Source organism: Triticum urartu, chromosome 1A (assembly GCF_056163025.1).
Source record: "Triticum urartu cultivar PI428250 chromosome 1A, HENAU_Tu73, whole genome shotgun sequence".
NCBI lineage: Eukaryota > Viridiplantae > Streptophyta > Magnoliopsida > Poales > Poaceae > Triticum > Triticum urartu.
The window spans coordinates 59,195,634-59,209,837 of NC_141873.1; the positions used below are offsets into that span (position 1 = coordinate 59,195,634).

Sequence of the window (14,204 nt, forward strand, 5' to 3'; positions counted from 1 at the left end):
CCGGAAATCGTAATACATGTGTGAATAATAGACACCAACAAGTCCCTAGTAAGCCTCTAGTTGACTAGCTCGTTGATCAACAGATAGTCATGGTTTCCTGACTATGGACATTGGATGTCATTGATAACGGGATCACATCATTAGAAGAATGATGTGATGGACAAGACCCAATCCTAAACATAGCACAAGATCGTATAGTTCGTTTGCTAGAGTTTTTCCAATGTCAAAGTATCCTTTCCTTAGACCATGAGATCGTGTAACTCCCGGATACCGTAGGAGTGCTTTGGGTGTACCAAACGTCACAACGTAACTGGGTGACTATAAAGGTATACTACGGGTATCTCCGAAAATGTCTGTTGGGTTGACACGGATCAAGACTGGGATTTGTCACTCCGTATGACGGAGAGGTATCACTGGGCCCACTCGGTAATGCATGATCATAATGAGCTCAAAGTGACCAAGTGTCTGGTCACGGGATCATGCATTACGGTACGAGTAAAGTGACTTGCCGTTAACGAGATTGAACGAGGTATGGGATACCGACGATCGAATCTCGGGCAAGTAACATACCGATTGACAAAGGGAATTGTATACGGGGTTGCTTGAATCCTCGACATCGTGGTTCATCCGATGAGATCATCGAGGAGCATGTGGGAGCCAACATGGGTATCCAGATCCCGCTGTTGGTTATTGACCGGAGAGTCGTCTTGGTCATGTCTACATGTCTCCCGAACCCGTAGGGTCTACACACTTAAGGTTCGGTGACACTAGGGTTGTAGAGATATGTATATGCAGTAACCCGAATGTTGTTCGGAGTCCCGGATGAGATCCCGGACGTCACGAGGAGTTCCGGAATGGTCCGGAGGTAAAGAATTATATATAGGAAGTGCTATTTCGGGCATCGGGACAAGTTTCGTGGTCACCGGTATTGTACCGAGGCCACCGGAAGGGTTCCGGGGGTCCACCGGGTGGGGCCACCTGCCCCGGGGGGGCACATGGGCTGTAGGGGGTGCGCCTTGGCCTGCATGGGCCAAGGGCACCAGCCCCAAGAGGCCCATGCGCCTAGGGTTCAAGAAGGGAAGGGGTACGTTAGGGGGGCCACGAGGGGCCCACAAGGGTGGAGGGCGCACCCAGGGGGTGGGCGCGCCCCCTACCTCGTGGCCTCCTCGAAGCTTCCCTTACGTGCACTTCAAGTTTTCTGGGCTTCTTTCCTTTCAAAAATGGGTTCCGTGAAGTTTCAGGTCAATTGGACTCCATTTGGTTTTCCTTTTCTTCGAAACCCTAAAATAAGGTAAAAACAGAAACTGGCACCGGGCTCTAGGTTAATAGGTTAGTCCCAAAAATGATACTCTATAAAAGTGTATAATAAAGCCCATAAACATCCAAAACGGTAGATAATATAGCATGGAGCAATCAAAAATTATATATACATTGGAGACGTATCATTGTCGCTCTCTAGTTGGTCGCTTCCCAATCTTTTGCTAGTCTTCACTTGTACTAAGCGGGAATACTGCTTGTGCATCCAATCCCATAAACCCCAAAGTTGTTCCATATGAGTCCACCATACCTACCAATATACAGTATCTACCTGTCGTTTCAAGTAAATTTATATGTGCCAAACTCTAAACCTTCAAATAAATATCCTATTTTGTATGCTCGAATAGCTCATGTATCAACTAGGGCTGTCCGTATCTTCCATGTTAGGCAAGTTATTCTCAAGAGGAGTGGACTCCGCTCCTCACTCACGAGAAAATGGCTGGTCACCGGGATGCCCAGTCCCATACTTTATGCAAACTAAATCAAAATAATTGCAAACAAAACTCCCCTTGGGACTCTTGTTAGTTGGAGGCACTCGATGTTTCGAGCAAGCCATGGATTAATGCTTGTTGGTGGAGGGGGAGTATAAACTTTACCATTCTGTTTGGGAACCGCCTATAATGTGTGTAGCATGGAAGAAATCGCCATCTCTTGGTTGTTATGTTGACAATGAAAGTATATCGCTCAAAATATTATTCACCTCTATTTCCAAACCGAGCTCTGGCACCTCTACAAATCCCTGCTTCCCTCTGCGAAGGGCCTATCTATTTACTTTTATGTTGAGTCATCATCCTCTTATTAAAAAACACCAGTTGGAGAGCACCACTGTCATTTTCATTCATTACTGTTAGTTTACATTGAGTGTGACTTGACTGGATCTCTTTTGTGACACCCTCGATTCAATCATACACGCAAATGTGTACGATCAAGATCAAGGACTCACGAGAAGATATCGCAACACAACTCTAGACACAAATTAAAATAATACAAGCTTTATATTACAAGCCAGGGGCCTCGAAGGCTCGAATACATAAGCTCGAATACACAAGAGTCAGCGGAAGCAACAATATCGGAGTACAGACATAAGTTAGACAAGTTTGCCTTAAGAAGGCTAGCACAAAAGCAACAACGGTCGAAAAGGCAAGGCCTCTTGTCTGGGAGCCTCCTAACTACTCCTGGTCGTCGGCGGCCTCCACGTAGTAGTAGGCATCCTCCGGGTAGTAGTAGTCATCAGTGGCGTCGTCTGGCTCCTGGCATCCGTCATCTGGTCGCAACAATCGGGTATCGCAACAATCGGGTATGGGGAAAAAGAAGTAGCAAAGCAATCGTGAGTGCTCATCCAAAGTACTCGCAAGACTTACATCAGATCTAAACTAAGTACGCATCTGTATCAAAGGAATGGATTGTATCTGTGGACTAAACTACAGAATGCCAGAAGGGAAGGGGAGAGCCTAGCCTATCAAAGACTAGCATCTTCTGGAAACCACCATCTTGCAGCAACAGGAGGGAGTAAGGTAGCATAAAGTAAAGTAGTAGAAGTGTTACCAACCTCGGCCAGAGACCCTTTCTCGACTCCCTGCGAGAAAGCAATCCCAGAGCCATACTATCCAGTTATCATCTCATAACCAAGTCTCATCTCCATGTCTCATCTTAAGTATCCTGTTCTAGTTGTATCGATCGGGATACAACTCCAAGTGTCCGTTACCGTAGGACAGGCTATCGATAGATGTTTTCTTCCCTACAGGGGTGCACCAACTTACCCACCACGCTCGATTAACTCCAGCAGGACACACTTTCCTGGGTCATGCCCGGCCTCGGCCAAACAATACGCCGCAACCCGACCTAGGCTTAATAAAGAGGCCAGCACGCCGGACTAAACCTATGCCCCCAGGGGTCATGGGCCATCTCCCCGGAAACTCCTGCACGTTGCGAGGGCGGCCGGTGAGCAGACCTAGCTACCTCCTTCAACAAGGCAGGCGCTTACGCAATCCAACCCGGCGCGCGCCGCTCAGTCGCTGACGTCTATTAAGCTTCGGCTGATGTATACGACGCAGAACGCCCATACTATGCCCACGTGATGGTTAGTGCTATCAGGCCAGAGGCCCCTCGAATCAAATATCCAAATCATAGTGGATTAGGAACGCGCGGTAACGAGCAGGGACTCACAATCGATGTGACCCCGTCGCCCCATCTCGAGTACTTGCGGCAAGGGCTAAGGATGCCCGGCCACGCCTCGTAAGTATCTCGCGGGCACCTTCCAGGTCAACCCGACTCCACATCACTCGCTATTAAGTTCGCGCGGGTACCCCTCAGGGTCGACCCGTCTTTAGTAACATGGTTCAGTATAAAGTCATAGTAACCATAGTAACTGTGTGTCTAACACTAAAGGGAAAACCCGAGGAATCACCCCCGGTGAATTCCATTCGATGTTGTCATCAAGGTGAACGTAAGAGGATCCACCCTCGAGGTTCACGTTTGATGGGTTGCACGATAGAGCCGTAACGGAAGTGGTTAAGGAGGAAATCACCCTCGATGACCTCGACCGTATAGCTACACTACGGAGATCTCATCAGGAGTGATGTAAGAGGTTCAACCCTCGGCACTCGATGGTAACTCTGCAGAGTCGTACAACTAGGGGGTGATGTGCGGTGTCGGGGCCTGGATGTCGATCACGTTGATCGAGTCATCGAACATAAAGCGAGGCAACTGGGACAAGATGGGGGTCACTGATGGATCACTAACCAACCTATACTAAGCAGTTTAGGATAAGCAGGTAAGGTATGAAAGCAGGTAATAAAACAGGCTATGCATTAGAGTAGGATCATACAGAAAGCAGTAGCAGTTCTAATGCAAGCATGAGAGGGAAAGAAATGGGCGATATCGAAATGCTCAAGGGGGTTTGCTTGCCTGGTTGCTCAGACAAAAAGGAGGGGTCGTCGGTGACATAATCGATCACAGCGGCATCATCGGTCTCGGGGTCTACCGGAGAGAAGAGGGGGAAGAAACAGTAAATATAAAGCAAACATAGCATCACAAAGCAAAACATGGCAATATGATGTGCCGGGTTGACCTAACGCGGTAGGAGGTGATACCGGTAAGGGGGGAAACATCCGGGAAAGAATCCCAGGTGTTTCGCATTTTTTGGACAGATGAAACGAAGGAAGAAAGTTGCGTGTTCGCTATGCTAGGGATGCGTGGCGGACGAACGGGCTACGTATCCGGATTCGTCTCGTCGTTCTGAGCAACTTTCATGCACAAAGTTTTTCCATCTGAGATACGGTTTATTTTCTATGAATTTTCAAAGTTTTAAAACATTTTCTGAATTTCTGGAATATATCTAAATTCGAATTTAAACAGTGTACTACTTTTTATACACACAGCTAGCCTATTAGAATGACAGGTGGGGTCCAGTGGCTGAGTCAGCATACACAGTCAGCAAGTCCATAGTCAATGTTTGACCTGGTTAAAGTGTGAATAGTGGCCATGGGGCCTACTTGTCATTGACTACTATTTTAACTAAAAGGGGGGTATTTAGTGTGAGGGACCACCTGTCACAAACACATTAGGCTATTTAACATAAAAAGTAGCAGCCCTAAACTAATCTAATTAGTACTAACTAATCTGGATAGGGCCGGCCTCATACCCAGAATACACGCACGCACACCACACAACACACTCGGCCATGGCCTGTAGCAGCAGCAACCGGCTGTAGAAGTACCTAGCAGCAGCAGTGCAATGCAGCAGTAGTTAGTGGGAGCAGGGCAGCACGACAGCAAGTAGTAGCGGCAGTAGTCGAGCAGCAACGGCAGCGCAGCAGCAGCAAGAAGTAGCAGGGCGAGCGCGGGTGCCGCGAGCGGCGCGGGCGCTCGGCCAGGGTGCGGCGGGTGCACGCACGCACGTGCGAACGGACACAGCCAGGGGCGAACGAGGGCGCGGGCTGCAGCAGGCATGCGACAGCGGGCACGGGCGTACACAGGCGGCAGGGGCATGCGGGTGCGTGCGCGGACGCGATGCTTCGGCCATGGCGGCCTCAACGAGCGCAGGCAACATACGGCAACGGATCGACGGGGCAAAACAGGGGAATCAAGGGAGGAGCTCACAGTGAGCACGAAGGCGAGGTCGGGGAGGCCGGAGGTGGACCGGAGCGGCGGCAATCGACGCCGGACGCCGGCGATGTACGCGTTGAAGACGAGGTCGATGGCGAGTGTACGGGCCTTCCTTGCTCGATTCAGTGCTCGGGGTAGACGAAGTAGACCACGACGGTTCTCCTGGACCTCTTGGCGCGACGAGGGGAGGCCGGTGGCCGCGGGATCGACGAGAGGCGGCGACGGCGTCTCGGGCGCGTGTTGTGGAGAGGAGAGCGAGCGAGGGGAAGTGGAAAAGCAGCTAGGGTTTGTCCACGACATCGGGGACGGCCTCCTTATACTCTCCAAGGCGCTCTGTAGCGCCAGGCGTCGGCAATCCGGCCGTGGTGGCCGTGGATGGCCGCCACGCCATGGCCTCTGCCTATCTCCTGCGAGAGGAGGAAAGGCCGTTTAGCTGGGCTGGGCCTGGAACAGTGATCGCTAGGCCTAGTGCAGAGGAGATTTACTCTAATTCTTATTTTTCTTATACTGTTCCTTTATTCCCTCTCAGTTTGGCAATTTAATTAAATACCAAATGATTTTAGTTGAACTTGATATTTATCATATAAATACTACACAATGTTTTCAGCTAGCACAACAAGACTTAATTTATTTTGAATATTTTAAATATTTATTTAATTTAAAAGGCTTAATTTAATGCTAGTGGTCCACTAAAATAATTCTCAGGGGCAATCTGGGCATCCAATGGAGTTGATTTTATTTTTACCAATGCTTGGAGATTTTAGATCATATCATACACATTTTTGTTTTACTGTTTGAAGAAGTAATAAATTGACTTTCAAATTTAAATTTGAATTTGACTTTGATTTTTATCGAAAGGCGGTTTGGCTTAGGAAAATATGGTGACAAGGCATCATTAGCAGAGTTTACTATAGCTCTAATTATCCGGGCGTTACATCTTTTATCATGAATTACAATGTCTAATCAGTCTTTGATCTTTAAAGGTGCTCTGCATTATGTTTTGCGGTCTCAGAAAGGGCTATCGAGATACCATCTTGTTATATCATATTATAATTTTTTTGAGAAAGTGTTGTCATCCGAGATTTATTATTATTGCTCGCTACTTGATTATGCCATTGATATGAGTAAACATGAGACCTAAGAGTTTTTTTGTGAATATGGTTAGTTCATAATCTTTGATGAAAACTTGAATACTGGCTTTACATATTTACAACAATAAGAGCACACAAAGTTTGTAAAAGTTTTTCTTTATCACTTTCAGTTTGTCAACTGAATTGCTTGAGGACAAGCAAAGGTTTAAGCTTGGGAGTTGATACGTCTCCGCCGTATCTATTTTTCCAAACACTTTTGCCCTTGTTTTGGACTCTAACTTGCATGATTTGAATGGAACTAATCCGGACTGACGCTGTTTTCAGCGGAATTGCCATGGTGTTATTTATGTGCAGAAACAAAAATTCTTGGAATGGCCTGAAACTCCACGGAGCGTATTTTTGGAAATAATAAAAAATACTAGCAAAAGATCAAGGCCAGGGGGGCCACACCCTAGCCACGAGGGTGGGGGCGCGCCTGCCCCCCTGGGCGCGCCCCTTACCTCGTGGGCCCCCTGGAGCTCCTCCGACCTCAACTCCAACTCTATATATTTGCTTTCAGAGAGAAGGATTCATCGCGTTTTACGATACGGAGCCGCCGCCAAGCCCTAAAACCTCTCGGGAGGGCTGATCTGGAGTCCGTTCGGGGCTCCGGAGAGGGGAATCCGTCGCCGTCGTCATCATCAACCATCCTCCACCAATTTCATGATGCTCACCGCCGTGCGTGAGTAATTCCATCGTAGGTTTGCTGGACGGTGATGGGTTGGATGAGATTTATCATGTAATCAAGTTAGTTTTGTTAGAGTTTGATCCCTAGTATCCACTATGTTCTGAGATTGATGTTGCTATGACTTTGCTATGCTTAATGCTTGTCACTAGGGCCCGAGTGCCATGATTTCAGATCTGAACCTATTATGTTTTCATCAATATATGAGAGTTCTTGATCCTATCTTGCAAGTCTATAGTCACCTAATATGTGTTATGATCCGGCAACCCCGAAGTGACAATAATCGGGAGCACTCACGGTGATGACCGTAGTTTGAGGAGTTCATGTATTCATCATGTGCTAATGCTTTGGTCCGGTACTCTATTAAAAGGAGGCCTTAATATCCCTTAGTTTCCGCTAGGACCCCGCTGCCAAGGGAGGGTAGGACAAAAGATGTCATGCAAGTTCTTTTCCATAAGCACGTATGACTATATTCGGAATACGTACATGCCTACATTACATTGATGAATTGGAGCTAGTTCTGTGTCACCCTATGTTATGGCTGTTACATGATGAACCGCATCCAGCATAATTCTCTATCACCGATCCATTGCCTACGAGCTTTCCATATATTGTTCTTCGCTTATTTACTTTTCCGTTGCTATTGCTATCATCACTACAAAATACCAAAAACATTACTTTTGCTATCATTACCTTTTGCTACCGTTACCAGTACTATCATATTACTTTGCTACTAAACACTTTGTTGCAGATATTAAGTTTCCAGGTGTGGTTGAATTGACAACTCAACTGCTAATACTTGAGAATATTCTTTGGCTCCCCTTGTGTCGAATCAATAAATTTGGGTTGAATACTCTACCCTCGAAAACTGTTATGATCCCCTATACTTGTGGGTTATCACCTTCTTGTTCTTTTCCTTCAGAACAGGCTTCAAACAGTTTGTATGCCTCTTTATCAACTTCAACATGAACTTCCGGTGGAGTGTCGTAGGGCTGCACCCGAGTTTCCAAGCAAGTGACCTGATAGTAAACCTCTTGTTAAGTGGGATGCTAGGTATTTGATCTAGATTAATGTCCTTTGGCTTTCTTCCATAGTTCTTTTTTCTCTGACTTGAAACATCCACCTCCAGACCTTGAGCAATTTGCTTCATTACTTTCTTCCAAACTCTTTGTACATTCCACTACTAGAAAAAGGGCTATAGATGGGATTGACACTAATGGCGCACCAGACAAGCGGTGCGCCATTAGTATATACTAATGGCTCACCACCTTCTGATACGCCATTAGAGTTGAAACTACTAATGGCGCACCTGGCCCAGGGTGCGCCATTAGTATCAAAAAAATATATTTTTTAACTAGTGCGCCTGTCCAAACATACTAATGGCGCATCCAGACACAGTGCGCCATTACTAGTTGTAACTAGTAATGGCGCACCTGCCGGAAAGTGCGCCACTAATGTTGTTTTTTTATTATATTTTTTATTTCCTTTTTGCAAAACTACTAATGGCGCACTGTCCCACAGTGCGCCATTAGTAGTTTAAACTAGTAATGGCGCACTGTGGGACAGTGCGCCATTAGTATTTTTTTGTTGCAAAACTACTAATGGCGCACCACCAGAAGGTGCGCCATTAGTAACCTGGATTACTAATGGCGCATCCAGAGTTGGTGCGCCATTAGTAAGTGGGCAGCAACAGGATATTTTGGACAGCCTCTCCTACCCACACTCACTTTCCCCCCCCACTTTCATTCTCTCCACCTCCTCCTTGTCTCGGGTGCCTCCTCTTTTTCACCTCATTTCCACCATAGATTCATTCAATTTAAGTGATTAAATTACATTGTTTTGATAGGTAAGTAAGGGGGGAAGCTATATTTATGTTGTTCTCCCTACAACAATGTGCACATGCACTTTTTATGGCCTAGCTAGATCTATATATGTTCGTGGTGTTGCATATGTTTGTGGTGTTGCATATGTGTTTGTGTTTGGAGGTGTACCGGTATTTGAAAGGTATTTTGCCGGAATGTTGATTCATTTCAGTTTCGGCGAGAATTTTGGCATTAAGCATTCTTTTTGGTCCTATTTTTAGGGAAAGTCATGCCAAATTTTTTCTTGGTTCTAAAATATCGTTTTGCTCTACCCCGCAGGCGACCATGGTCCGCATGATGACCGAAGGCATCGTGAATAGGTTTTTGAGGTCCGCGAAGGCCGAGATGCTTCAAAAGAACGAGACGAAGATAAGATGTCCGTGTCGAAGATGCAAGCTGAAGAGCCTTATTGCGGACCCGGAATCCGGGCAGGTGCGGGACCACCTGCTCTTGTGTGGTTTCATGGATGGCTATCGGTGGCAAGGTGATGAAGATGACTACGAAGTCGTTCATGGGGGCCGGGCAAGAAATGAGGAAGGGCAGCAAGACAACCACCGCGGCTCGGGCGGGCGAGAAGACGAAGAATCCTCAGGAGATGATCACGACGGTGATGCTATACACAGTCATCATGTAGAAGATGCAGGACATGATGATGAGGAAGATGCCGGAGCAGACGACGGGCATGATCATGAAGATGATGATGCCGGCGGAGCAAACGACGCTGGACCATCAATGGGCTGGGTGCAGGACCCTCATATTCAAGAGCTGCTTCTCAAGCAGACGGATAACGCAAGAGCTGCCGCCCGAGAGAAAGCCAAGATGGATCAACTTGAGTTAGACGCGGTTACTCCATTGTATGAAGGATGCAGGCCCGAGGATACCCGCCTGAAAGTAACGCTCATGGCTCTGGAGATGAAGGTAAAACACAAAATGACCGACGCATGCTTCGACGAGAACATGTCATTCTGGCACGAACGTCTTCCCAAGGGGAACAAGTGCCTGACCAGTTTGGAGGAGGCAAAGAAAATCGTGTGTCCTCTGGATTTACCGCACGTGAAATACCATGTGTGCATGAACAATTGCATCATTTATCGGGACGAGCACGCGGAGTCTACCATATGTCCGGTGTGCGGCGTCACTCGATACAAGAAGTGGAAGAAAGCTCCTCGAAAAGTGGTGTGGTACTTTCCGATCACTCCTCGTCTGCAGCGGTATTTCGCGGACCCTAAGGTAGCAAAGCTCCTGCGTTGGCACGCGGATAGGGAGGAGAAGAAGCGAGAAGATGACGCAAATGATCTGGAGATAGATAAAAAAAGACAAGATGCTGAGTCACCCTAAGGATGCGAGCCAGTGGCAAGCGTTGAACTTCGAAGACCCAGAATTTGGGAACGATCCAAGGAACATCATGCTGGGCGCGAGCACCGATGGAGTCAATCCGTTTGGCAGCCAGAGAAGCACACATAGCACCTGGCCTGTGTTTGTGTGGATGTACAACCTTCCCCCCTGGTTGTGCATGAAGAGGAAGTACATTCACATGAGTATGCTAATTGAAGGACCGAAACAACTAGGGAACGACATCAATCTGTATCTGGGGCTGCTGAAAGAGGAGCTTGACACGCTGTGGAAAACGCCAGCCAATACGTGGGACGCCGCAGAGAAAGAATATTTCCCTATGAGAGCCGCGCTGCTCACGACGGTGCACGACTATCTCGGTTACGGATATGTCGCGGGGCAGGTGGTCCACGGATTTTCTGGATGCGTCAGGTGCATGGATGACACAACGTATCGCCAGCTAGATAGAGATCCCGGGTCTTCGAAAACCGTGTTCATGGGACATCGAAGGTGGCTTCGCGACGATGACCCGTGGAGAAAACGCAAGGATCTGTTCGATGGTGAAACCGAACCCCGAGGACGCCCGCGTACGAGGAGCGGCGAGGAAATAGACGAGCTGTTGAAAAATTGGAAAGACTGCCCACTGCCGGGAAAGAAGCAAAAGGCGCCAGAGCCGGGAAAGAAGCGAAAGGCGCCAGAGCCGCTGCGAAGGTATGGAAAACGAGGTCTGTTTTCTGGGACTTGCCGTACTGGAAGATCCACCGTGTGCCTCACAGCCTTGATGTCATGCATATCACGAAGAACGTGTGCGAGAGTCTCCTTGGTACCCTGCTCAACATGCCAGAGAGGACCAAAGATGGGCCGAAAGCAAGGGCAGACTTGAAATCAATGGGCATCAGGAAGGAGCTTCACGCTATATATGATGATGATGCTGATGATGATGAGGCGAAGCAGGACACGGAAAGTCGTCGCAAAGGCAAAAAGGCCAAGAAGACCGGAAATGACTACCCTCCCGCGTGCTTCACTCTAAGTCAGGAGGAGATCGAGCAGTTTTTCACCTGCCTCGTAGGAGTAAAACTTCCTTACGGTTACGCGGGGAAGATAAGCAGATACCTAGACCCAGCGAAGCTGAAGTTCAGCGGGATGAAGTCTCACGACTGTCACGTGCTGATGATGGAGATACTTCCAGTTGCAATCCGTGGGATCATGGACGCGCACGTCCGTGAAACCCTATTTGGCCTATGCAACTTTTTCGACGTCATCTCTCGGAAGTCTGTTGGCGTGAGGCAACTCAGAAGGCTACAGGAAGAGATCGTGGTGATACTATGCGAGCTTGAGATGTACTTCCCGCCCACATTCTTCGACGTTATGGTGCATCTGCTGGTCCATATCGTGGACGATATCATCCAACTCGGGCCGACGTTCCTACACAGCATGATGCCGTTCGAAAGGATGAATGGTGTCATCAAAGGATACGTTCGCAACATGTCATGTCCAGAGGGAAGCATAGCCAGGGGCTTTCTGACCGAAGAGTGCATCTCCTACTTCACGAATTATCTAGGCATCGAGAACCCCGTTGGTCTGCCCGTCAACAGGCACCTCGGCAGGCTCGCTGGATGGGGTCACCGTGAGGGTCATCGCAAAATGCATGTCGACTTCGAGGGTCGACTCGCCGACTTTGAAAGAGCAAACCTAGTCGCGCTACAACACATAGACATGGTCGATCCTTGGGTGGTAGAGCACAAAACCTTTATTAAGAAGACATACAATGACCGAGGCCAACAGAGGACGGACGGAGATATACTCAAAGAGCACAACTCATGTTTCACGCGTTGGTTCAAGCAGAAGCTTCTATCGTACCCTTTACATGAGGATTCTTCCGCGGAAGAACAACTCATATTCGCCTTGTCACAGGGCGCCGAGCACAACCTGATGACCTATGAGGCGTACGATATCAACGGCTACACATTCTACACCGAGGCTAAGGACATGAAGAGCGATGGTTATCAGAACTCCAGGGTAACGATGGAATCCTACACCGGTAACGACAAGGACAGATACTATGGAAGGATCGAGGAGATCTGGGAGCTGAGCTACGCTGGAGAGAAGGTCCCGATGTTCCGTGTCAGATGGGCCAAGAGTGTCCTAAAAAAAGACAGGTATTTCACCACCATGGTTATACCCGAAGCCAAATCCAAGACCGCGGGCGCAAACGTCACCGCGAAAAATGAGCCATGGGTACTGGCTTCCCAAGTGGACCAATGCTTCTTCATTACCGACCCGTCAAAGCCCAGTCGTGTTGTCGTGAGGAGAGGCAAAAGGAAGATCATCGGAATGGATGGAGTAGCCAATGAGCAAGACTTCGACAAGTACGGCGACCCGAGGATCGAACATGACGACGATGATGAAGTAGCAGCATACACCACAAGAAGAAGCAGGACCACCCTACCTAAAGGACGTCCGTTCCACAGAAGAACTCCATTTGCGAAAAAGAAGGGCAAGAAGATTGTGAACAGATAGCTAGCTAAGATCGATTGTATTTAAATCGTAGCCTTCATTTCTCGATTGTATTTCATGGGCACTTTTTGAACTATCATGAATATTTTTAAATTTCATGGACACTCGATCTCGATCCCCCTCCATCTCGATCGCTATCCCACCTCGCCAGATCCGGTCCCCCTCGCCGCCGAGCACCCCCCGGTCCACCGGCCGCCGCCGACCCCCCGCACCCTTGATTCCCCTACTCAACCGCCGCCGCCGACCCCCCGCACCCCTCCCCTACTCAACCGCCGCCGCCGACCCCCCGCACCCCGCGCACCCTCCCCCGCTCCGCCGGCATTACTGTTTGATGATATTATTTAAAAAATTATTACTGTCTTATAAAAAAAATATTACTGTTATGATTTAAACAAGTTTGAACATATTTAAACACAAATAAGTATCAAACAACATTTTAAATGCATAAAAAAATTTGTGGAGCCTGGGAATCGAACCCAGGACCTCCTGGTGTGAGAACTAGCTGCTGACCAATCAAGCTAGTAGAGGGGACTTGGTGTGGATCAGGTCAGGTGGAAGATAACCTGTTGGCTCGAGCAGAAATCAAAAAAAAATACTAATGGCGCACCACGGTGAGGTGCGCCATTAGTATGGATGTACTTATGGCGCACCGAGGGGTGGTGCGCCATTAGTATTGTGCCATTGCCCCCATCCATATTTCCTCCCGGCCCCTCCCTATCCCCTCTCTCTCCCTCGCCCTCGATCCCCTTCCCCTCTCCTCTCCCAACTCCGCTGCCCCGCCGCCCCGACGCCGCCTCGACGCTGCCCCGCCGCCCCGACGCCGCCTCGACCCCGCCCCGACGCCGCTGCCCCACCACCTCGACGCTGCCCCGCCGCCTCGACGCGACCCCGCCGCCCGGACGCCGCCCCGTCCACACCACCGTCGCCGGAGCACCACCACCACCCGAACCTCGTCCCCGACATCCTCCCCGCGCCCCACTCCCCGGCATCCTTATCCTCTCCGACCGCCTCCTCCACCCCGGCCCGCTCCTCCAAGGTAAGCTACCGCCCTGACCCCTATCCCCTTCCCTCCTCCCATCCCATCTCCCGGCGCACCGATTATAGCTAATCTTAAATCCCCAATATTGTTTGGGTGTCATATAGCGCGAAAATTAAAGTCAGTGCACTCCATTGGTTGGACATACTTGTTGTTTCTGGAACACAAACTAGAGTAGTAGAGTGGTCAACTGCTGTTTCTGCATAATTTGAGGACACT

General features: G+C 48.8%; 1 protein-coding gene across 1 annotated transcript; it reads right to left on the bottom strand.

Moving 5' to 3' along the window:
• Positions 1-2,285: 2,285 nt before the first annotated feature.
• LOC147990001 (uncharacterized) lies at positions 2,286-5,890 on the bottom strand. The gene is made up of 3 exons (XM_087546838.1): positions 5,418-5,890; positions 4,225-4,296; positions 2,286-2,581 (listed from the first exon to the last, which is right to left on the bottom strand). Exons 1-2 carry the CDS (start codon positions 5,721-5,723, stop codon positions 4,270-4,272), a joined length of 333 nt encoding a protein of 110 aa, XP_087402964.1. The 5' UTR covers positions 5,724-5,890; the 3' UTR covers positions 2,286-2,581; positions 4,225-4,269.
• Between the last annotated feature and the right edge of the window lie 8,314 nt (positions 5,891-14,204).